The following is a 24,764-nucleotide window of genomic DNA, read 5'->3' on the forward strand; positions in this document are numbered from 1 at the left end:
CCTCCTGGTTTGACTTGGCCAAACAGTTAGAACATGGTTGTAACATGTTTGTGTCGAAGGATGAGTCATCGAAGGATTGTTTAGATCCTTCGATGAGCTCGAAAGATAAACCTTCGATGGATGTTGATGGACCTCGAAGGATATCATCCTTCGAGGTATATGTGGATCCTTCGATAGGTTTCAGATCGATAGATGATCCTTCGATCAGTCTATCTGATCCTTCGGCCAGACGAGCTGTGATGGGTATATATACTCATGTAATGTGTTCACTTCAGAGTGAGAGAGAGTGTGAGTGAAATTAGTCTTGTAGAGAGCGTATTTTCAGTTTGGTCAAGGGCTGTAACCGTGTCCACTGAAATACAAGAGAAAACTTTGATATCTCGTGTGTCTACCTTTCTCTTTGTAGCTTGTGTTCTCATATAAACTACCGGTTTGCATTCTAGCTTGGATTCCGCACTTGCTAGTGTGTTAAACATAACAAGGATAAGGTTTAACCTCAACCTCCGGGGGACCTACAAATAATCGAAAGTCTCTACTTACATTTTTAAAACCCACTGTAGTACCCTGCACATTTTGTGGTCCACCTTTTAAGGAAACTTGAATATTGTGGGCAATGCTTGGCCCAATTTTGTTTAACCCGACCCGATGTATAAATTGTTGATCTTCAAAAGTTACTTGTCTATTTTGTCTGAGAAGATCGGCATTTTCATTACTGATCACGCAATGATTATGTTGCTCAACAATACTATATAATTGAAATTGTCTTGTTGTTTCCAAATATCGAAAACGGGCACATGCACCACAATTAGAGACGGTGTATCGGCTACGTCGTTTGTTGTTTGTAGGTGGTAGTGAAGAATCGAAAGTGTTATGTTTTGGCTTGCCATTTTTTGAACATAAAAGATACCGATGTGTAGGAATTCTTATGCTAGGATTGGATGGGTCTGGCTTTGATTTCAAAGTGCTAATACGGACAGAAAATCCAGCCTTTGAAGCGTATTGTTTATACATCATGATAGCATCATCCCAGTGTTGGAAGACACTTCCAATTGATGGCATGTATTGGATGTCAACGTCGGGAGTCCAAAATTTGGTACCATCGGGGGACGAATAAACTGAACTTATAAATGTACCTGTTGAATGAGTAAATGAATATAAGGTTCATAATGCATATTATAAAAGAATGACAGAATTATGTTGTAACCTAATGTATGAATAGTCAATATGTAAATTGTTTTTAAACAAATGATGATGGAGTAATGTAATACCTTTCTGTTCTTTATGTAGGAATTGTAGTTGTTGTGGTGTATTTGATGAAGTTGACACATAAGAAGACGATCCAGAATCAGAATATGACTGTGTGTTATACGGGATTTCAAAATTAGCATCTGTCACAATGTCATATATGGGGTCGATAGATGCAACAGCACAAGATGAATCAATTATAGGAATTAACCCTTTTTCAGATTGCATTGGTGTTGGACAATGTTGATCATTTCTAATAATATTGATTGGGGCGTTTACTGAAGACGAATCAGATGATGCCATGATTTCTGCAATTAATGTGAGTAACATTTGTTGTTATTATATTGATCACATGTTGTATATTATGTATGAAAGTATATAAAAAAAAATATTATGATGTAACAATAGGTAGAATGACAAACAGTGTAACATTTGTAAATGTGTGTAAACAGATGTGATCGTATTAGAAGTAACATAGATGCAAAAAGTAATGTATATGCATATGTGCATATGTAGTAAATAAAATAAAGTAATAGTTAAATGTTAACAAATCAGTTTAATGTTTATGAAACAAGTGTAAATGTAAATGTATGTATTAACAGAAAATAAAACATTTAATTTGTGAATATGTATACAGATCTTAGTGAACAAACATTTGCAGAAAGATATGTTGTAAAATGTAAATTATATAACACAGGTCAAACATACATATATTTAAATTCGGGATTGATGGGGCATTTGATAGAATTGTACAATTCGATGGTGATTAATTGAGTTATTACAGTTAATTATTAGTAAACAAACAGTTGTAAATAAAATGTATACAAGTTAATGATGAAACAGACGGATGTGTTAATCAGGCATATAGAACATATCGATTATGAATTTGATTATAAAGTTGAGATTGTTGAAAAGAAGGTGTTAAATTACACAATTAGATGCGCATTTTGAAGACATATACATTACCTTGTAAGCTGAGAAATGACGAATATGCTGTAAGAATGTTAGGGTTTGCAGAAATTTGATGAATTGTCGTAATACATGAATTAATTAGTTGAGGTGTTGCGAATGTGACCGGAATTAAAGATACATTGTCGGAATCTTCGATCGGTGGTCGGAATCGTGGTGGCGGAGACGGAGGCGACAGGCGGCGTCGGACATGAGTGAATAGTACCAATTTTGAATGGATATGATGAATGATTATCTGAAAATATCTTATTTTATATTCCAGCCCTTGTAGTTTGAGTATTGTTGCGTTCACACTTGGTTCTCGCAGTTCTCACAATAATAGCCAGTTCTCGCATGATCTTCTCCATATATATATATATATATATATATATATATGTATTACTCTTCAAATATTTACACTATCGTAAATTTGACATCATGTTTTTTATGCAGAGAAACATGACATATATAAAATAAAATGTCTTCACTCCTTGATCTTGATCTTCATGATTTTCGTCTGGAAAAAATGTCCAACGCTAACGTGCAACCTGAAAAACCCAATGTAAACCTAAAAAAACCCAATGTAAACCAACCAAAACCTTATGTAAAACCTCTAAACCCCCAATGTAAAAAACCAATATCCGACTCAAATATCAAATAACCTCGACAAAACTTGACACAATTACATAATTAAACAAGCCATGATGTTTTCTTATCCATCCTATGTAAAAAAATGGTTAAACATAATCTTAAAAATCCAAATACGAAAAATTAACAAAATATCCGACTAAAACTCGACACGATTACAAGAACTTGATTTAAACTTCAAAAACTTTCATATAAACCGATTGTTTCGATAAGCACTGGTTCATTGTTTTGACAATTTAGCACTAAAGATACAAAAGCATGAAACTTTTTGCACACTTCAACATAATGTTCTACTTTCAACCTAACAACACACACAAAAAAAAAAAAAAAACACAACAAAATAAGCATAAATAAACACAACAAAATAAGCATAAAAAATGATTCGAGAATTTACCTTGGTATGATTGTGGCTGGATCCAACTTCGTATGATGCCAGAGCCCCTACAATCTGGGTTTTGACCTTTCGATTTGTCCAAGATCCAAACAGGTACCCTTCAATTTGTCCAAGATCCAAACAACGACCCTGGTGCTTCAGCAAAACGACAACATCTTCAAAAACAACAATGACATCAGGTTTATTCCCATCTAAGGGGGTGTTTGGGATTTCTTATTTAACTTAAGGGGACTTTTTGACAAAAAAGACTTATGACTTATCCAAAAGGAGTTTTTAAAAAAAGTGTTTGGATGAGCTTATGAGGTGGGAAAAGTTAATAAGTTAATAAGTTGTTTTAAAAAAGTGTTTTGATGAGCTTATTAGGTGGGATAAGATAATATTTAATGAAAAGTTAAAAGGAGTTTCAAAAAGTCAATGTTTCCTAGCTTTTCAAAATAACTTTTCCACTTTATATAAAAAGTTGTTTCAAAAAGTTTTTTTACTTATCCAAACATTATTTTGATTTATTGGTTTTTTTCAAAAACCAATAAATCAATAAATTGTTTCAAAAAGCTAACCCAATGTCACGGAGTTATTCTTGAACCCTCATGCGGCACTTGGAATACTTCTAAGTTCAGCCTTTTGGATGAGTTTGATTATGTATAGCAGCAGAAGTCTTTGTTTGTGAGGATCACAATTATGATTTTGTAGTGCAATACTACAACAATAATGGTTATGTATTACTTGAACAAAGTTACAAGTACAAAATGTTTACAATAAGTTGGGTTATGAATGAGTTATGAGGGGTTATGTGGGTGATCTCAAAATGAGACCTTCATCACCTATTTATACCAGTTCATACTAGTTCTAGAGAATTCATAACTAGAGAATTCCATACAAATATCTAGGATATTTATAAGCTGAATTCCAGAGAGTTCCTTCAAAATATCCATGACTTCTAAGTGTTTTGATGGCCATTCTAGAGTGTTCTTGGCTGATCTAGAGTCTTCCATGATGCCAAGATGTTCCAGCAACTTGTAGGCGGTTCCGGAAACTTCCGGGCAGCCCTAGACGCATCTTTAGTGTTCCGGAACCTTCCAGAACTCGCGAAGAAATTTGTGTATTCAGACTAGAAGGTATGGAGGAGGGTAGTCCTCCAAGGATGGGCCGCCACCTAGACCGCCACGTAAGCGGGGGTGAGGATGGGCCTAAAGGGGATGAACCTAGGGGGTGGGGGATGAACCCCTTTATATATGTGTATGTATGTATGTATAGGTGTGTGTGAGGGGGTGAGGCCCAGCTTGGGCGGCTGTGAGCGGACGAAGAGGACGCACCTGGACGGCGACAGAGCAAGGGGGTGGCAAGGCTGGGGCGGCGGCAAGGGGATGGGCCTGGGGACGAGCCCCATACCGTCCGGTCTTAGGCGGATCGTGACACTGAGCACCCCTAACTCGATGTGCGCACATTTGCTACAAACAAACCAGCATCAGGTTTGGTTTGTTCCCATCTAAGACGCATGTTATAAAGTTGAGTAAACTGCAATTTTACCCCCTGTGGTTTAGGCCAATTGGCACTCTGACCCCCTCTAATGAAATAATTGCAATTTTACCCCCCAACGTTGGTGTTATGTCGCACATTTACCCCCCGACGTCATATTCCCTGGTTATCTTTAAACGGTCAAAGGGGGTCAGAGGGTAGAAATGTAATTTTACCTTAATATTACCTTATATAATACTATTACCCCTGTACTATTACTTCTAACTTCAATCTTACCCCCTAAGCTTATCGATCACACTCCCCCCACTCCTTCTTCCTCATCAATGGCGACCACACCCACCGGCGATCCTTCCTAAGCTTGTCCACCGGAGAATGAGCGAATCAGAGGACACAATGCACCAGCAGAGCCATTAACGGCGACTACACCACCGGCGATGCCCCTGTCCACCGTCAATCCACCTGTCCACCGGCGATCCTCCCTGTTCTCGCACTTGTCAGGTAAAATCGAACAAGTATTGTGATTGTGGTTACTGAACAAGTAATGCCAGGTTAAAAAACAGGGGTTATTGAACATGGATCTTTCTGTGTTTGTAGTGGACATGAGGATTCGTGTTTGACTAGGACCGATTGTGGTTTCCTTGGTTGTCAAAATGCGAGGCCGCCCTTTCCTGCACTTCCAGTTTCCCCCTCAGCAGGAAATGGTTGCGTAGTTGAACTGTAATATATTGGGATGTTTTGTGTAATATGTAGGTTAAGTTAAGTTAAACATGCATTTTATGTATATATCATGATCCTTGGTTATGACAATGTAGGACTAATGATCTTTAACAATGATCCTTATTTAACTACTGTTGAATGCCTATTGCATGGTATTCTTGTTTTTTTAATGTCTATTGTTTTTTACTGTTGAATGTCTATTGGAATGAATGTCTATTGTGAGTTATAAGGGAAGGGACTGATAGGCGGTTATATATGCTTGATCAACAGGTTATTGTTTGGACAGATTGTTTTTGAATGTCTATTGTGAGTTAGTTATAAGGGAAGGGACTGATAGCTTGGGTATGCTTATTTTTGAATGTCTATTGTGAGTTAGTTATATATGCTTGATCAGCAGGTTATTGTTTGGACAGATTGTAATAGTCATAACTCATAAGAGAAGGGACTGATAGGTGGTTATAAATGATCAGCAGGTATGAAACTGATTGTTAGCATAAGGAATTAGTTGAGGGATATAATTGTAATCGGGGTGATGAAACTGATCAGCAGGTATGAAACTGATCAACATGTATGCTTGTTTGTACTGATTGTTAACATGGAAACTGAATACATGGAAACATAGAACAGGTATGTTTGATTGTGAGTTAGCAGGTATGCTTGATCAGCAGGTATGTGTAATACTCATAACAGCCCCAAGTTATATATGCTTGATCAACAGGTATGTGTTTAAACTGAATACATGGAAACATAGAACAGGTTTGATTTTAATTTTGATTTTGAGTATGCAGCCAAATGTCTGAATGCTGCAGATTTCTTGTAATGTTTCTGATTTTGATTTTGTGAAGCCAGGTATGTTCTGAATGCTCCAGCCAGGTATGTTCTGATTTTGATTTCTGAATGCTGCAGCCAAACATGTTCTGAATGCTGCACCAGGTATAACAAATGATAGTTGGTAGTTATAGGTGGTTATACATGAACAGGTTTGAATACAAGTGTTGATAATGCTTATAGGTTTCTGATTCAGCTATAGGTGGTTATACATGAACAGGTTTGAATACCTAGAAGTTGGTAGTTATAGGTGGTTATACATGAATAGGTTTGAATACAAGTGTTTATAATGTTTATAATACATTGTAATGCTCATAGGTTTCTGATTTTGAGTATACAAGTGTTTATTAAGTTTATATCAGATTTCTTGTGAACTTCCATATGTAGTTAACTTTGGGTGGTCAAATTTTTTTGGCGGGAAGGGTTTTGGAAGTTGCAGGGGGTAATATTGTTTCCTAACTTAAAGTATAGGGGTAATTATGCGAGGACAATTTAGTAATTTACCAGTGAGGGGTAATTATGCTACATAACAAGAACGTTGAGGGGTAATATTAAAGGGTAAGATAGTCATTTCATATTAAAGTTAACAGATCTGTTAACATAATTGACGCCGAGGGTAAATGTGCGACATAACGCCAATGTTAGGGGTAAAGTTGTAATTATTTCGTTAGAAGGGTCAGAGTGCCGAGTAAAATTGTAGGTTACTCTATAAAGTTTTTTTTCGCATGAATACTCTCTTGCAATCAAAAACCCTAACTTCTATCTTCATCAATCACAATCATTACGTTAAGGTAAACCCTTCTTTCTCTCTCTCTCTCTCTCTCTCTAATCTATCAACACTGATTGAATCGTTCTTCGTTTTGTTTTTTTTGATGCATTTGTGTTAAGTAGTGATGATTTCAAGTTTTGGATGATCAGAAAACTGATTAATTTTTGAGGGTGGGAGGCATACTCTGCCGTTGATTTGCTCCGACCGACAAGATTTCCCCAAACAGAATGCAAATTGTAGTACCCAAGTGCAATCTACACAACTTTCACCACATTCAATCAACAACTCCTTTTATTTCATCATCTTTTCTGGCTTATTTTCGATCCACCCCTACATCCTCCAAGAACAAATGCTTCAACACGCCGGTCAGTCAGTTTTCCCATCATAACTTCTCTAATTCTTTTTCCCTCTTGTGAAAGCTTCATTAATTGGTTTACAACATTCTTAATTTGTTATGCCCTTATATTTAACTGTCAAAAAAAGTTTGCAACTTTCAGGTCTAATGGGTTCCATACTTCCATTTGATATTCAGGCTGTTATGCATTTGATTTTCCAACTAAAATGCTTCTTTCAAATGTTTATTATAGCATTGGGTATTGCTATAGTAGTGGGATTTTATGGAATGAAATCAATAGATTCAATTTTTTCTAAGAGTAAACTACGATTTTTTTTAGCCCTTGTGGTTATATTACTTTTACCCTTTTAGTCCAAAAGGAATCTTTTTACATCTGAGCCCCCGACGTCTTTTTCTATAACCATTTTGGCCCTTAACACTAACCCCATCCATTTACTTTTAGAGGCCAAAAGGGTTAGAAAAAAAGACGTTGGGGGCTTAGATGTTAAAAGATTCCTTTTTGAGCTAAAAGGGTAAAAGTGATATAACCACAGGGGCCAAAATCGTAATTTACTCTTTTTTTTAATGAAAACAATGAGCATATAGGTGATTGTAGGTTGAAAGTTCTGTTTTTTGAACTCAGATGGTGCCGTTTTGTATGGGGTAGATACTAGAGATTACCTTTGTGTTGTTTAAGCTTTAGTATGTTATATAAGCTCAATATGCATCTTTTGGGACCTAAAGGCCTCGGAGTGTCATATAAGCTCAATATGCATCTTTTGGGACCTAAAGGCCTCGGAGTGTCTCATGCCTTTATAAACCAAGATTGTATGATTGTTTATGCATGTGTCTTTTAAGACTTGCCATTTCATGTTTGTGCTTGGTTTAGGTACTAATGTTCAAGAAAAAAATATGTAGTCAAAGGAATAGGAGATGATATACTAGTTTCAAATTGCGATGCTTTTTGTTAGTTAAGGACCTGTGTTTAAAAGTGCGAGGCGCTCTGAGGCGATAGGCGAAGGCACACACATCACACATGCGAGATGTAGTTATTAATAAACTGGAAATTTAAATCCCAACAACAATCTATATTTTTGCTATTTCCTCTACTGACCCAATCATTGAAATGTGAAGAGGCGGAGCTCTAAAAGATACAGGTTTGACAATTGTTTAACAACGTAAGTTAGAATAATGAAACATGTTAGTTGAACATGTCGTTTTTTATGAAACATGTTAGTTGAACGTGTCGCTTTTTACTAAAGGACAAAAACACCATATTTGATTTTGCTTTGATTGAAGATCAAATAAACCTTTTAGTCACTAGAAACTATAAGAATGGGAAGCAATTGGGCATTCACATACATATTGCTATGAACTTCTTTCTCACCCGTGTTCAGTCAACAATCTACTTTTAAAATTATAGGCTTGTATAAGCAGGGAGTTGGATATGAGTTCCATTGTTGTAACTTTATAAGAGAATCTCATACAACTTAAGCGTCGACATCTTGGAAGTATTCCTACTTTAGTGAGGACCCTAGTAAGATGACTTGGTTGTCATTTTTTTAATTGTCAATCTCATTTTCCCTTTATCAGCGTTATTAGAATTGTGGAAAACTGGAAATACCAGATGGAAATAAACTAACTTCACCAGTCCCTTCTTTCTTTCTATCTCGTTTTTTTTTTACATTGAAACATTCATGGCTGAATTTTGCATTCAATCATTGATTCAAGTTGATCACTAATGGATGGAACTTAATCCATCGGATTAACCTGTTGCATTGCATCAATTACATAACGTTTAGTCTTCAACCTTAATATTTTATGTCGCCTTCTCTATTATTTGTTGATTTTTTTATTATATAAGCAGCCTGTGTATTTATGTATGCTTACTATTTCCTTGTGTTGTTTCTGTAAAAGTAAAAGGTTTCACTTATGTAAATACAAATGTTTGTTGTGCTCACACATCTTACGATGTTGGACTCGGGAGGCTGTTCCCAATACACTACATAAACACAATATAAAGGTCCAGTTTAGATTCATACCATACGTTTCCTACGACACAAAATATACATCGAGCCAGTGTGTCTTCAGACTTATAACGTCCGTTTCTCAACGAGACAGCGCGCTCGACGTACGATGACCGCAGTGCATCCGGAAGAATGATTGTTCGTTTCGGCCTTGGTGATCCACCTCGCTGATCAGGCTGCGTTATGTCGTTATGTTCTTCATCCGTTGCAACGTCGGCCAACCTTGTTGACAAGTTCACTGCTTCAATTCCCGAAACGTTGAATCTTGTCTCTGGTGTCGTTTCACTTCGTACCCCTTCAACAACTCTATCCACCTCTGCGATAAACGACGACGTCATTGGTGAAAAGGGAGAAGTGTGTACTGTGTTATATCATCTTTATTTTGCACGTTCGCAGGAGTGTTATCTCCGACTAACGATACACTACCTTTTTGCAGATCAATGGGTTCAGCTGCTTCAGCCACATCATCTTCTTCAGCTTCAACATTTTTATTTCCCTTTTCCACATCATCACCCTTTTTTTCTTTCTCATCTTCAACTATAAGGTGCTTTCTGATTATTTCCTTCCACTCTATTGCTTTCCGTTTCAACAGATCACTCTCGGGGAACATCACACATGATTCTGTTAAAGTGTTATTGATTTTGTTCACGCATATCTCAAATTATGTAAACAAGTTATCCAACAAATTTGACCGAACCTGTACAAAACCCCGGTTTAATAACATATCAACAGAAATAACATATAGTATCAAATCTAATACGAATCATAATATGTTTACCAGCTCAAAATCGCCGTTAGATGTTCCTGATGGTGATGGAGTGTTCACGTACTGTTCCTTCATCAATCAGCTTCGCCGTTTCCATTTCCTTTTTCCGTGTTGTTTTTTGCTTTTTGATTGGTTTTTCACCACATTCAACATCGTCGGCTCGTTTGTTTTTTTCCTCTTCCCTCGTCTTCTTCTTTTTCTCCTGTTGTTCCGCGTGCATCCTCTCCATATCCCATTCAAGATTGTTCAAAACATCATCATCGACAAGTTCAACAATAAGTGAACTATGTGATGACGGTATCTTCTTTATCGCAATTCCGTATGCAATCTGCGACAATTTTTTTTGCAATAAGTTTCAAAAGATTTGTAAACAGATCTTGTTGAGAAGAAGAAAGCGAACAAAAGGAAAGATGTTGTTGTCCAAGAGTTCAGAAATCAGTTTGAGCATACGGATACCAAGCGATTGTCGCCGTTGCAGCTGATGAATTACATATTAGATATGCATGATCACGGAAGGTTGTTTGTCGTGAACTTCTTGATTCTCTACTTCTCAATCCTAGGTGAAACCACGACGAACAATACGGTGAACGTGCGATACATTCTATGCAGTCAATCTCGGCGATATCTCGGTGATATCTCACCGATATATCGGTTATCGGACCTTGGCTGGCATATCGGTATGAAAAATCGGTAATAATATCGGTGGCGATAATATCGGTGATATATACCGATATATCGCCGATATTTTGTATTTCTGATATCGGTCATCTCACCGATAATATCGACAGGCCCAATTATAGTCACATAAATCGCTGGTGATAGAGAATTCAATCGTGATAGAGAAGAAATGGTGACTAATCGAAGTTGTTGAATCGAAGCTTACGTGCTGATCGAACCTTACCTTCCTTGCTGAATCATAGACGGTAGAATGAAAGAAGATCTGTGTCGCCTGTTTGTTTTTTAGGTTTAGAAGATGGAGGAGCGAACAAGGGAGTAGACATGAGGAGGACGGCTGCTTTAGTTTAGGGTTTTTTTAGGTGACGGCTGATTACAATTTTAGTAGGGTTATAAAAATTAATTCATTGTTTTTCTTGTTTACACACCTTTTCTTTTAACTGAATTACAATTTCATCCTCTAGTTACAGATTTATTAAAATTAACCCTAGACTTTTATAAGTTAGTGCATAAAGATGTTGTATACATATATTGTATAGGTTCTAGATATTAATATACATATACTATATAGGTTCTATATATATATATATATATATTTATACATTATATTATAAATTACCGATATCCCACCGATATCCCACCGCGATAACCGATATCTCAAATATCGGTCCTTGACCGATATCCGATATTTTTCCGCATTAACTGCATAGGATACATTTCATGTATACAGCCGAACGTGGATATCAAAAGCTTCAACTGGTGTTCGTACATGGTCTCGTGTCTTAACAGAACGAAAACGACATGGCATGGTGGTGAGGATGCTTTCAGAGGACCAATGTTGTTACTGGCGGTAAATTGGTCGTATTTAACATCTAGTATTACAAAATTATTGAGTAACATCTTTAGTTAAATAACTGATAAGCTACCATAGATTACTGAATAAGACCATGGATAACTTAAATAACACCATAGCTTACTGAATAACACCATAGGTAACTGAATAACACCATATATAACTGTAATACTAGTGTTATTTAATTATCTATGGTGTTATTCAGTAAGCTAAGCTTTGGTTTTATTTAAGTTATCCATTGTCTTATTCAGTAAGCTATGGTTTTATTTAAGTTATCCATGGTCTTATTCAGTAATCTATGGTAGCTTATCAGTTATTTAACTAAAGATGTTACTCAATAATTTTGTAATACTAGATGTTAAATACAATCAATTTACCGCCAGTAACAACATTGGTCCTCTGAAAGCATCCTCACCACCATGCCATGCCGTTTTCGTTCTGTTAAGACACGAGACCATGTACGAACACCAGTTGAAGCTTTTGATATCCACGTGCGGCTGTATACATGAAATGTATCGCATGTTCACCGTATTGTTCATCGTGGTTTCACCTAGGAGTGAAAAGTAGAGAATCAAGAAGTTCACGACAAACAGCCTTCCGTGATCATGCATATCTAATATGTAATTCATCAGCTGCAACGGCGACAATCGCTTGGTATCCGTATGCTCAAACTGATTTCTGAACTCTTGGACAACAACATCTTTCCTTTTGTTCACTTTCTTCTTCTCAACAAGCTCTATTTACAAATCTTTTGAAACTTATTGTCGCAGATTGCATACGGAATTGCGATAAAGAAGATACCTTCATCACACAGTTCACATATTGTTGAACTTGTCGATGATGATGTTTTGAACAATCTTTGTAGGTGCGGATGGCGAATGCCGTATTCCGATGGTCTCACAGTACGTGAACACCCCATCACCATCAGGAACATCTGACGGCGATTTTGAGCTGGTAAACATATTATGATTCGTACAAGATTTGATACTATATGTTATTTCTGTTGATATGTTATAAACCGGGGTTTCGTACAGGTTCGGTCAAATTTGTTGGATAACCTGTTTACAGAATTTGAGATATGCGTGAACAAAATCTATAACACTTTAACAGAATCATGTGTGATGTTCTCCGAGAGTGATCTGTTGAAACGGAAAGCAATAGAGTGGAAGGAAATAATCAAAAAGCACCTTATAGTTGAAGATGAGAAAGAAAAGGAGGGTGATGATGTGGAAAAGGGAAATAAAAACGTTGAAGCTGAAGAAGATGTGGCTGAAGCAGCTGAACCCATTGATCTGCAAAAAGCTAGTGTATCGTTAGTCGGAGATAACACTCCTGCGAACGTGCAAAATAAAGATGGTATAACACAGTACACTTCTCCATTTTCACCACTGACGTTGTCGGTCGCAGAGGTGGATAGAGTTGTTGAAGGGGTACAAAGTGAAAAGACACCAGAGACAAGATTCAACGTTTCAGTAATTGAAGCGGTGAACTTGTCAACAAGGCTGGCCGACGTTGTAACAGATGAAGAATGTAACGACGTAACGCAGCCTGATCAGCGAGGTGGATTACCAAGGCCAAAACGAACAATCATTTTTCCAGATGCACTGCGGTCACCGTACGTCGAGCGCACTGTCTCGTTGAGAAACGGACGTGATAAGTCTGAAGATACACTGGCTCGATGTATATTTTGTGTCGTAGGAAACGTATGGTATGAATCTGAACTGGACCTTTATATTGTGTTTATGTAGTGTATTGGGAACAGCCTCCCGAGTCCAACGTCGTAAGATGTGTGAGCACAACAACCCAAACTGTTCGAATCTTTTGCATGTACAGTACACAGTCATGTCGTCCTCCCGCATCATAACCTATAAAACACCATTAAAAATTAGAATTTTGTTACATACATGACAACATACACACACCAAAAACTATACCATAACACCATATGTAATCGTAAATCGACAAGTGCTACATAACACTACAAAACATGTGTAAACTCAAGGAGATTATATTTAAACTTAGATATTTAATTCTCTGTATATACCTCGAAGAAAGTAGTGCATGGTTATTCCCAGTCCTTCACAAAAAAGTTAACGAAGTCACCCATCGTTTCCCACTTTCCGATAGCACATCTGTGTAATCCATTTTGTATTTCTAGCTGCTGGTTAAAAAATATAGTGCGTGTGTATATACTGGCCGCTTGATCCTCCATAACAAAGTCTACGGCCCATATGTCAGCGTTCGTGTTTCTTGTGTCATGGTCGTTCTTCCTGTGCTCATGTCTCTAAGCTTCAATTGCAGAATCAAAATGCCCGAGAAATTCGACAAGAGTACACTCCGGGTTACAAAACAGTCCAAAGAAATGGTTCTCACTCTCTGAACGAGATGAGGTACGCATAAGCCCGGACATGAACTCCTCGCGATAATAAGCCGGTATCCAAGTATCCCTGGTTTGATAAACTGACTGCAGCGACTCATGATCAACCAAGTTAAGATCATTCATTATGGTAGCCCAATCACTTTCAAACTTCTCAGGTAGAATTGAATCGGTCCACACAATGGCACACAACCCCTTTTTGAAATCTGTACTATTGCAGATTGTAGCACCAACCTAAAACACCATTGAACAACATATAACACAATAATCACCAGAAAAGAATGTAAAAATATAAAAAAAAAAAAAAGCTTAAAAGGACGAATAAGTAAACACCTTAGCAGTAAGCTTGTCCATGATGTGCCACATGCATAGCCTATGTCTACTCTCAGTCTGTGTATCTTCAATAGCCTTCTTCATGGCTGGGTCTTGGTCAGTGAAAATCACCGGAGGGGCACGCCCAAATGCTTCACGAAACACCTTAAGCAACCAACTATAAGTTTATTCCGTTTCGTTGCCTATTATAGCGGCACCAAGAGTAACATTACGATTGTGGTTGTCAATACCAGTAAATGGAACAAACATCATCCTGTACCTAAACAACAAATACGGATTAAAAACACCATACAACTAAATGATTTATACTAAACAAAGGAGCTGTACAAATCGAAATAAGGATGATAATTAACAAACTTACTTGTTACGACGATATGTCGCATCAAATGAAACGTCACCAAACACCGAAAAATTCCTTTTGGCATCTTCGTCGGCCCAAAACAACGCCCTTAAAACACCATCTTCTGTGGTTATATACTCCATTGAAAAGTTTGGCATGTACTCTTTCTTCCTCAATAGCCGTTTAATCATCATATCAGCGTTAAACTCAGATATATACCTGTTCAGGTCTCGCTTATAATTTTTAAAATCGTTTTTGGTTGCCCCAACCTTGTCAAACCCACCGTATAGTGTCCTCATGGTATTAAACGCTTTGACCAGTCCAATATTCAAGGCACTCAACGCGTTAACGGCTTGCTCTTGCATATAGTTCATACCTCGGTTAGCGGGAAGTAAATGCCTATCGTCCTCAGCAACAAAATAGTGATTATGGGTCTCCTTGAAAGAATATACCTCGTATAGATTCGAAGCGTTTAACTTTACACACATACGTGCTTCGCAACCCATCCTTATAGAAGGAACACGTCGAATAGATTTCCTCTTTGACCCATTATTTGAGGTGTCAATTTCTTAGATGTATCGATCGCCTTAAAAGGTTTAGTTCCCTCCTTTGAGCAAACGAACCATTTAGATTTTATAACACCATGAGGCGTGTATTGAGAAGACTTCCTGGCAGTGAAGCCTGAAGCCATTGCATATCTCTGATAAAAGAGGAATGCATAATGCATTATTCACCGTATCAAACGTCATCTTATCCTTCGGCTTAAGCGAGTCATCTACCTCAGGTAAATAAGTCCTCTTACCGGAGTTTGGAGACAGATGTAGTTGCCCAAGCGGCTGATAAGTTTGAAAGCCTACGAAAAAATTAAATTGAAGGATTCAACAGTAAAGATGTGCAAAAAAAAAAAACACCACAACATAATATGTACAAAATAACACCACAAGCAACTAATCAACTATAGCAAATCAACAACTGCTATAAAAACACCCTCCAACTTCAATAGTATATATCAAAAACACCATGTACATATAAAACACCCTGTAAGGAACATCATCCATGCAAAAAAAAACACCATACACTGTCACTGCCAAACACATGTTCATCAGAAAACTAAATCAGATTGTAAACAACCAAAAAACACCACAACATAATATGTACAACATAACACCACAAACAACTAATCAACTATAGTTCATCATCAACTGTTATAAAAAAACACCCTCCAACTTCAATAGTATACATCAAAAACACCATGTACATATAAAAACACCCTGAAAGGATTGCACGTGGTGTCATTAAAAAAATTCGTATGCTAAAGGAACATCACCCATGCAAAAAACACCATACACTGAAACATCAAATTGTCAAAACACATGTTCATCAGAAAAACTAAATCAGATTGAAACAGACCAAAAAACACCACAAGCAACTAATCAACTATAGCAAAATAAACAACTGTTATAAAAAAAACCCTCCAACTTCAATAGTATACATCAAAAAACACTATGTACATATAAAACACCCTGAAAGGATTACACGTTGTGTCATTAAATAAACTCGTATACTAAATGAACATCATCCATGCAAAAAAAACACCATACACTGTGACATCAAACTGTCAAACACATGTGATCAGAAAACTAAATCAGATTGTAAACAACCAAAAATATGAACATAACCGACATAACAGATGATTGAAAATTGAAGCTTTGCTTTGACGAATATTAATTACCGTTACATGATAAACGAAAAAGCAACATAATGATATTACCTGGATCGTCGTTCTCCATGCAGAATTACGAACTAGTGTTCTTGAATCGTAGATGTTTGGATGAAAGATGAATTGTTGTTAGTTATGTAATATTTATGTATACTGATAAAAGATTCAAAATTCGGATTCCCTAAAATAACTAACTAAAATCGGTTACATAAATTTAATCCTTAATTAGAATTATTGGTAGAATTACAATTATGACCTTGATCTAAAGAAATTGATATGGAATGATCTAATGGCTGAGATTCTTTTTACCTTTCTTACACTTTAGGTCTTTTTTACAGTAACCTCTATCTACCTACCTACCTACCTACCTATATATATATATATATATATATACATATAGGGAAAGGTTCAAATGAAAACCACTTTTTATTGTGAAAACTCGAAAACTAATTAAAAAAAGCCAAAAAAACATACAAAATTTTTTTTTTTATTTTTTTTTTTGCAAACCAAAATTCGCAGGTTTTTTTATATAAAAAAAATTCAAAAAAAAAAATTTGTGTAGTAAACATGTGTAATACTACACGTGTGTATGTGTACTACACAACACATGTGCACTACACAATTTTTTTTTTTTGAAAAAAAGTTTTTTTTATATATAAAAACCAGCGATTTTTATAAAAAAAATTGAAAAAAAAATAATAATTTGTGTGTTTTTTAGGCTTTTTTTAATTAGTTTTCGAGTTTTCACAATAAAAGTGGTTTTCATTTAAACCATCCCCTATATATATAGGGGAGGTTCTATTCAGAAGCCACATTAATACGAGAAGAGTGAGAAGAAGATAAATAATTCATTTTTTCAATATAATAATTCCTGTTTAATGGGCGGTATAAATGCTAATAATTTTTTTTCTGGCAGACATTTATTAGATACAAAACTCGGCAAAAACGTGCTGATGCAAAGAAAGCTTTGAACGATATCTACTTCGGAAGTGGGAGCTCCAAATTTACACTTGCGGTAGTCTTTCACTTCTCTTGTTTCAATCCAGGCCTTCGTTTTATACTTCATCACAGTTAACAAAACATTTTATGCATACAAAAACGCGTCACCCTTATCTAACATATGTTAGTTTGATTATTTTTTTTAATCATGATTCAAGCACCTGGTCTGAAGTTTTGATTTGAGTGTTTTCTTCGTTTTTTTAATAACCTAGGGTGAATATTTGAAAAAGCGATGGAAAAAAAGTTGGGATGACGATCCAACAGAACACAAAAACAGAAGGGACCCGTCAGCTCGAAGATGGTGGGATGGTGATCGAACAGAACACAAAAACAGAAGAGACCCGTATGCTCGAAGATGGGATGACGATCCAACAGAAAACAGAAACAGAAGGGAAAGTAAAGCTCATCAAAAAAGAAAGAAAAGTAATATACATGACTTGACGCCTTTTCTCCTTATATTATTTTAGAGTCAATGCTATCAAATCCAACCTATGTATGCTACTGAGTCTCATAGGGTCCAATAAGTCGAACGTCACCCTAATCAAACGCAGAAGAGTTCTGTAGTCATTATTAATATAATTTAGTTTTGTAATCACATTTGACAAAATAAATATTAACATGCTGTTTTGAATTATACGCATGTAAAGATAAGTGGAAAAGAGCAAACACACTTTTGAAGAATTTGATGATCCTGAGAAGCATTTCCAGGCAACATTTGGAAATCGACGGTATTTTTGGTCTTTTAAGTCGTGGGAAGAGTCTTTTTCACAAAGTAAAAAATCTGGATGCAAGTATTCAAATACCAGAAATAAATGGAGGACTGTGAGTGATGATGATGATGAGTCCTCAGAAGATGATGATTCCTATGTTGTTGGTTCACATTCCGATAGAGTGGCACTTGGTTTGCCGACAAACGGTCCATTAATTCATTAATAATAATGATCTAACTCTATTATAAATACTTAGTTTGGTAATTCGCTCGTATAACCTGTGATGTCTATCTTTCCTGTTTCAGTTTTCGCCTTTCCGCTCTGAAGTGGCACCCTGATAAACATCAAGGTCCATCACAGGTTAGTTTCTACTTATAATTTGTATTTAATATTTTTTTACTTCAAGTCGGTTTTTGAGGTGAGTTTAAGATCGGGTAATGGGCATCCCAATGGGTAATGTTTTACGTTTTACCACATAACCCACGGGTACATGACAGGTAAGGGGCGGGACCCATCTCTAACCTGTTCTTTATTGGTCCTTTCGCACCAAAACAATGCTGCTGCGTTTTCAACAAATCAATAACAGTTAAAAAGGATACATTTGTTGAAAAGTAAAGGCTAGTCTCTACCATAAAAGTCAAATCATAACGCATGAGGTTAAAAGTCGACTCTTGGAACTGCAAATTTGACTAAGATATGGTTCAAGCCTGTACATGCATAATGAACCTTGTTTGTGCAGGCAATGGCCGAAGAGAAATTCAAACTTTGTGCAAGCGCGTACAAGTCGTTGTGCAACGCGCTCTCACAGGTTTAGCCGTTGTTTTGCCAATAAATTTACAATCTTAAAGCTGGTTTTCACGCCAAAGGTAGGAGCGGGTTTTTTTGGTTTTTCTGCATTTGCATGAGGCGTATATATAACAACCAAGTATTGATGTGACTTAGTTTCTGATCAGAACGATTATGGATATGAGTTAGATAACATGATCGACTTTGGTTTATATATAGGATTAAGAAGAATCATACCCAAATCTGAATTTTGGTTCGTGGCTCTTGTATGAAAACATGTTACAAAATCTTGTTTTCACCTTACATTGTTTATTAGAATTTTATATAAGAAAAAAACAATGTAAACTGAATTTTTTGGCTGATTGGAATAAACTACAAACAAATCAGGTTGCATAAAAAGCTGAAAACACACACAACAATTCAGTTAGGGGGGTCGATATCACCGATCGGTGATTGTTCGCCGGTAAAAAATCGGTGAGTAGGGAGTTGATCATTCGGTGTATAGTCACTGATGAGAGGAGAGAGGAGAGAGACAACCAACCAATCAATTTTTATTTATTTTTTAATTGAGGAGTGTTTAAATCATTCCTAGTGTTTGAGTAGAAAATAGGGAGTGAAGGAAGGGGGGGTGAAGTTGAAATGGCATTAGATATTGAATCATACCCTCCACCCTTATAACATATATTGGTGACAACAACTCAATTAGTATAGGCCAATGGGTTAGTAGCAGCATTAGTGGTAATTTTTTGGGCCGGTCGGTTTGGATTGGATATATTCAAACCGTACCGTACGGTTTAGTTTACCATTTTTAATCAAAAACCGTGGTTGTAGAAATCGCTAGTCGGCCGGTGGGGTGGGGACTAGCGATTAATCGGGATTAACCAGGGATTAATCGGATATAATCGCAATTAATTATAATTAATTGGAAATGAATCGAGATTAATCGGCGAGTATTGGAGGATTAATCGACGCCTAGTCGGGATTTTTACAACCCGAAAACAATAAAAAAAAATTATGTGGTTTCAACGGTTGGCCAAAAGAAGAGGAGGAAACTAGAAGGATTTTAATTTAATTGGGAATTTCTTGAATAAAACATTTTGGTTGGTTTTTCTTTCATCATTCATACGATTACAATTTAGAAGGAATGAAAATGAACATGTTATCTCACAGATCAGGGAACCGGCTGAACATGGATGATAATGCAACTAAAGATTAATGAATCTGAAAAGTTGTGGCTTGGAAGTTGGAACCAGTGGTGCACAAATCGGGTTTTTTGAAAACCCAGTTCCGGCCGGGTTCGGGTACGATTGGGATCTACAAAATCGGCTTTTGAGAATACCCAGGTCGGGTCCGGGTTTTATACCAAGAATGTATACCCTATATACCAGGCAGGGGCGGATCTTTAGTTATGTGGGGCGTAGCCCGGGCTACGGCTCAAGTTTTTACTAGTAGTGTTAATTTTTTTATTTTTTTCGATTTTTATACATAGGACACCCCTGAACAAGTACGAGGACACCCCTCAAATTTTTTTTTACAAAATAATAAGATGTTGGTAAGCCCAAATAAGTAAATAATAACACATTAGGTAAGCCCAAATAAGTAAATAATACACATTTGCTAAGCCCAAATAAGTAAATAATAGCCCAAAATTGAATGATTATTGATTTGGGCAATTGGGCGGCATGTTTTTTTAATATTGTATGATTGCATGATAAAAAAAAATTGGGGGATACCCCTGAGTTGATGTTCTAGTTCCGCCACTGATACCAGGGTTTGGGTAGGGTCTGGGTCAGGTTTTCTAATACATGGGTATTATAATTCCCTATTTCGGGTTCGGGTAGGGTTCGGGTAGGGTTCGGGTATGCATCGGGCAGGAAAAAACCCGATCGGGTATAATACCCAGTTCACGAAAAACAAACAGAAAGATAGCAACGATTTTTGTGGTTTTTTTTTTTTTCCAACTTTTACTCCTTTTTTGTTAAATATAACCATATTTGAGTGTGTAAACATGAGGAGATAAGTAAAATACTTCAAATATCATTAGAAACCCTAATAATTAAACAAGATTACATTAAAGTGCATACATAATTTTGTTAAATCCCAGGAAACTAGAAGTCATAGATAAAAGAACATAGATAAAAAAAACATAGACAGGGCTTGAATCGTCTTCGTTTCTTGATTTTCTTCTATTTTGGTCGTCTTCGTTTTTAATACATTTCAAGCTTTTATATTTAATACTTTATCATCCTATCTTTCGTTGCCAGTTGTGAAACTGTTATCAATCGTCACATATAAACTCATCGCCCGGGCCCACCGAAAATCGAGATGTGACGTACACACGCATATCACATTTATATAAACACACTTACTTTTTGAAGGGGTATGGTCCCAAAATGACCATCCATCAATCACCTCCTTCATTAATGATGAAACAATGGTTAACCGGGCAGGGTTAACACACTGGTCTCGTCAAGAAGGGTTAACTTGCACAAGACAGCAACACTAGACTGGGGGGACTTGAAGGGGTATGGTCCCAAAATGACCACTACCCGCATCAAACAAACCCCTACCAGTAGTCAGACCGCACCCATGCGGTCACATCCTTCGAACCCATTCGGTCCGAAGATGGATAGCTTGACCTAAGTACAGAAGAAGATGAACATATCGATGCGGCTGGCACCGCATCATATGGGCATTTTCGTCACGACAAGGGAAGCGAGCAAATAGTCTCCACAGGCGATAATGCGGCCAACACCGCATCTCGCGTATTTCTCGATCACAAGTAGGAGACGCGGTGACTTCAGGCGTTACCGCATGCAGCGATGCGGCTCGCACCGCACCCTGCATATCCAGCAAGTGGACTGACACGCCATGCAAGTGGCTGACACCACGAGGCAAGTGGCGCCGGCGACAGTCCCTTGTCAGAGCTATTAAAGCAATGGGCTGACGTGGCGTGACCCCCACGGCCGGCGAGACTGACACACCTGCAACGGTGCAGCTCGTCGTCAGCCCATCCATCAATCACCTCCTTCATTAATAGGTAGAAATATATCTATCTATACTATAAAGGGATATATTACCTTTTCCGCATCACTCACGAGCACACGTGAAATATGCGGAAGTGACACACATGAACCCATTCAGATGTGTCAGATGCTCAGAACCAGTGTTGTTCTTTGGACTGAACCGCATCTCAGGAACAGGCAGAGCGCATTGCCTTCATTCTCTTCAAGCTTCAAATCCCTCCTGTCCGGTTCACAACCACAGAGGGTGCATGAACAACTTCTTCAGCAAAACGCAGGAAGAGAATCTACGCGACCGCACATCAGCAGCCCTGACTACTGAACCTTCAAGAGCTACATCCGTGCAACAAGCACACTTTGAGCGAAAATGGGACTGCAAACATCGCAGACACCCATGAAGAGCTACAGACATAACCATAGCTTCCGCAGAGTGGTTGCTACGGAAGAGCAAAGCTCACTCCACATCACCGAACGAGGCTACCTCGTTGTAAACTCGGTATTGGAGCGTGAAGGAAACTGGCTCCAGAAAGAACGCAGATACGTGCTCTAAACAAGCACTTATCAAGCAGCAAGTGTCCGAACAGCGGTAACAAGTCTGCCTATGACTTTGTTTACCTGCCAACGGACCGCGGTAACAAGTCTGCTTATGACTTTGTTTACCTACCAATGGACCGCATGGAATAAACAACGATGGGCATCCCCTTGCCTATGACCATGTTTATTTACCCATAGTTTAGATCCACATTGTTCGACCAAACAGGGCCAACAATGACGCAACGAGGTAACCGCAAAGAACGTACGGTTACTTGAGAGCTATCAAGATGAACACGAACACCCCACAAAAAAGGGATGGTCATCTCATCATAGGATGCTGAACATAGAACTTGAGCAAAGTTCTAACACAACATCCAAAACCTTCAAACCCGACCGCAAAGGTTGGTTTAAAAGCTTTTCTTTTCTTCTTCGTGCACCATTCTGGCAAATGGTTCGAAGAAGAAACCACCTCCAAGAGGTTTGAAACATGTGCAGACCTTCGAACCACCATCCTAGAGGTTGGTTCGAAGTTTGTGCAGCATTACTATGAAGGTCTCTAACAGACCTTCAACACAACAACAGGTGGCAACCCACCTGATGACATACAACGGCTGAGAATTTCGCATCAAGCGAACTCCTTCACCGGTACGGAAGAGGCATAGCCGGATTTCTTCCCAGATCACCAGTCTGATCTGGCCTAGAATTTTCTCCAGACTGCCAAATTACCTTCCTACACTATAAGTCCAGTGCTCCTCCCACGTGCAACTTGCACAAGACAGCAACACTAGACTGGGGGGACTTGAAGGGGTATGGTCCCAAAATGACCATTACCCGCATCAAACAAACCCCTACCAGTAGTCAGACCGCACCCATGCGGTCACATCCTTCGAACCCATTCGGTCCGAAGATGGATAGCTTGACCTAAGTACAGAAGAAGATGAACATATCGATGCGGCTGGCACCGCATCATATGGGCATTTTCGTCACGACAAGGGAAGCGAGCAAATAGTCTCCACAGGCGATAATGCGGCCAACACCGCATCGTATTTCTCGATCACAAGTAGGAGACGCGGTGACTTCAGGCGTTACCGCATGCAGCGATGCGGCTCGCACCGCACCCTGCATATCCAGCAAGTGGACTGACACGCCATGCAAGTGGCTGACACCACGAGGCAAGTGGCGCCGGCGACAGTCCCTTGTCAGAGCTATTAAAGCAATGGGCTGACGTGGCGTGACCCCCACGGCCGGCGAGACTGACACACCTGCAACGGTGCAGCTCGTCGTCAGCCCATCCATCAATCACCTCCTTCACTCCTCGGCTATAAATACCGACCCCAAACCAAGTTTGAGGTATCTCTTGACAACTCTCTCACTACTACTACTATCTTACTTTGCTTCCCAAGCAAACTACTGATTCTCACGCCGGAGAGTGGTAACAAGGAGCACCCCCCACCCCATCCTCCTTGTTACGAGTCACGGCTTGTTTCCTTGTGCAGGAGATCATCCACCGGTGACCCAGCCAGCGATCTCCGAGAGGAAGGGATTAACCCTTCTTGACGAGACCAGTGTGTTAACCCTGCCCGGTTAACCTGCACAAACTTCGAACCAACCTCTAGGATGGTGGTTCGAAGGTCTGCACATGTTTCGAACCTCTTGGAGGTGGTTTCTTCTTCGAACCATTTGCCAGAATGGTGCACGAAGAAGAAAAGAAAAGCTTTTAAACCAACCTTTGCGGCCGGGTTTGAAGGTTTTGGATGTTGTGTTAGCTCGTCGTCAGCCCATCCATCAATCACCTCCTTCACTCCTCGGCTATAAATACCGACGAGTTTATATACCCTAAAAAATAGGTAGAAATATATCTATCTATACTATAAAGGGATATATTACCTTTTCCGCATCACTCACGAGCACACGTGAAATATGCGGAAGTGACACACATGAACCCATTCAGATGTGTCAGATGCTCAGAACCAGTGTTGTTCTTTGGACTGAACCGCATCTCAGGAACAGGCAGAGCGCATTGCCTTCATTCTCTTCAAGCTTCAAATCCCTCCTGTCCGGTTCACAACCACAGAGGGTGCATGAACAACTTCTTCAGCAAAACGCAGGAAGAGAATCTACGCGACCGCACATCAGCAGCCCTGACTACTGAACCTTCAAGAGCTACATCCGTGCAACAAGCACACTTTGAGCGAAAATGGGACTGCAAACATCGCAGACACCCATGAAGAGCTACAGACATAACCATAGCTTCCGCAGAGT

The 24,764-nt window shown here is 38.3% G+C and overlaps 2 protein-coding genes across 14 annotated transcripts; one reads left to right on the plus strand and one right to left on the minus strand.

The window, feature by feature from the left end:
- Positions 1-457: 457 nt before the first annotated feature.
- LOC110871425 lies at positions 458-4,011 on the minus strand. 3 transcript variants are annotated; one of them, XM_022120189.1, is made up of 5 exons: positions 3,793-4,011; positions 3,236-3,364; positions 2,212-2,741; positions 1,269-1,553; positions 458-1,133 (listed from the first exon to the last, which is right to left on the minus strand). In XM_022120189.1, exons 4-5 carry the CDS (start codon positions 1,546-1,548, stop codon positions 469-471), a joined length of 945 nt encoding a protein of 314 aa, XP_021975881.1. In that variant the 5' UTR covers positions 1,549-1,553; positions 2,212-2,741; positions 3,236-3,364; positions 3,793-4,011; the 3' UTR covers positions 458-468. The 3 variants fall into 3 exon arrangements, with proteins under 3 accessions (XP_021975881.1, XP_021975880.1, XP_021975879.1); XM_022120188.1 differs by having other exon boundaries at positions 3,236-3,370; XM_022120187.1 differs by having other exon boundaries at positions 3,236-3,390.
- Positions 4,012-6,969: 2,958 nt separating this feature from the next.
- On the plus strand, positions 6,970-20,414 carry LOC110873606. 11 transcript variants are annotated; one of them, XM_022122560.2, is made up of 6 exons: positions 6,970-7,047; positions 7,148-7,390; positions 17,367-17,465; positions 17,662-17,872; positions 18,097-18,519; positions 18,899-20,078. In XM_022122560.2, exons 2-5 carry the CDS (start codon positions 7,253-7,255, stop codon positions 18,273-18,275), a joined length of 627 nt encoding a protein of 208 aa, XP_021978252.1. In that variant the 5' UTR covers positions 6,970-7,047; positions 7,148-7,252; the 3' UTR covers positions 18,276-18,519; positions 18,899-20,078. The 11 variants fall into 11 exon arrangements, 8 of the variants coding, with proteins under 8 accessions (XP_021978252.1, XP_035831748.1, XP_021978254.1 ...); XM_035975855.1 differs by lacking the exons at positions 18,097-18,519; positions 18,899-20,078 and adding exons at positions 12,451-12,634; positions 12,715-13,388 and having other exon boundaries at positions 17,662-17,707; XM_022122562.2 differs by having other exon boundaries at positions 6,991-7,047; positions 7,175-7,390.
- The last annotated feature ends 4,350 nt before the right edge of the window (positions 20,415-24,764 follow it).

This window comes from Helianthus annuus, chromosome 8, assembly GCF_002127325.2.
Source record: "Helianthus annuus cultivar XRQ/B chromosome 8, HanXRQr2.0-SUNRISE, whole genome shotgun sequence".
NCBI classification, from domain to species: Eukaryota; Viridiplantae; Streptophyta; class Magnoliopsida; order Asterales; family Asteraceae; genus Helianthus; species Helianthus annuus.

Coding starts and splice junctions, on each gene's coding strand:
- LOC110871425 (XM_022120189.1), bottom strand. CDS start 1,548: ATGGCATCATCTGATTCGTCTTCAGTAAACGCCCCAATCAATATTATT. Junction 1,134..1,268: donor CCTACATAAAGAACAGAAAG/GTATTACATTAC, acceptor CTCATTCAACAG/GTACATTTATAAGTTCAGTT.
- LOC110873606 (XM_035975855.1), top strand. CDS start 12,572: ATGGTCTCACAGTACGTGAACACCCCATCACCATCAGGAACATCTGAC. Junction 12,635..12,714: donor CTGACGGCGATTTTGAGCTG/GTAAACATATTA, acceptor GGTTTCGTACAG/GTTCGGTCAAATTTGTTGGA.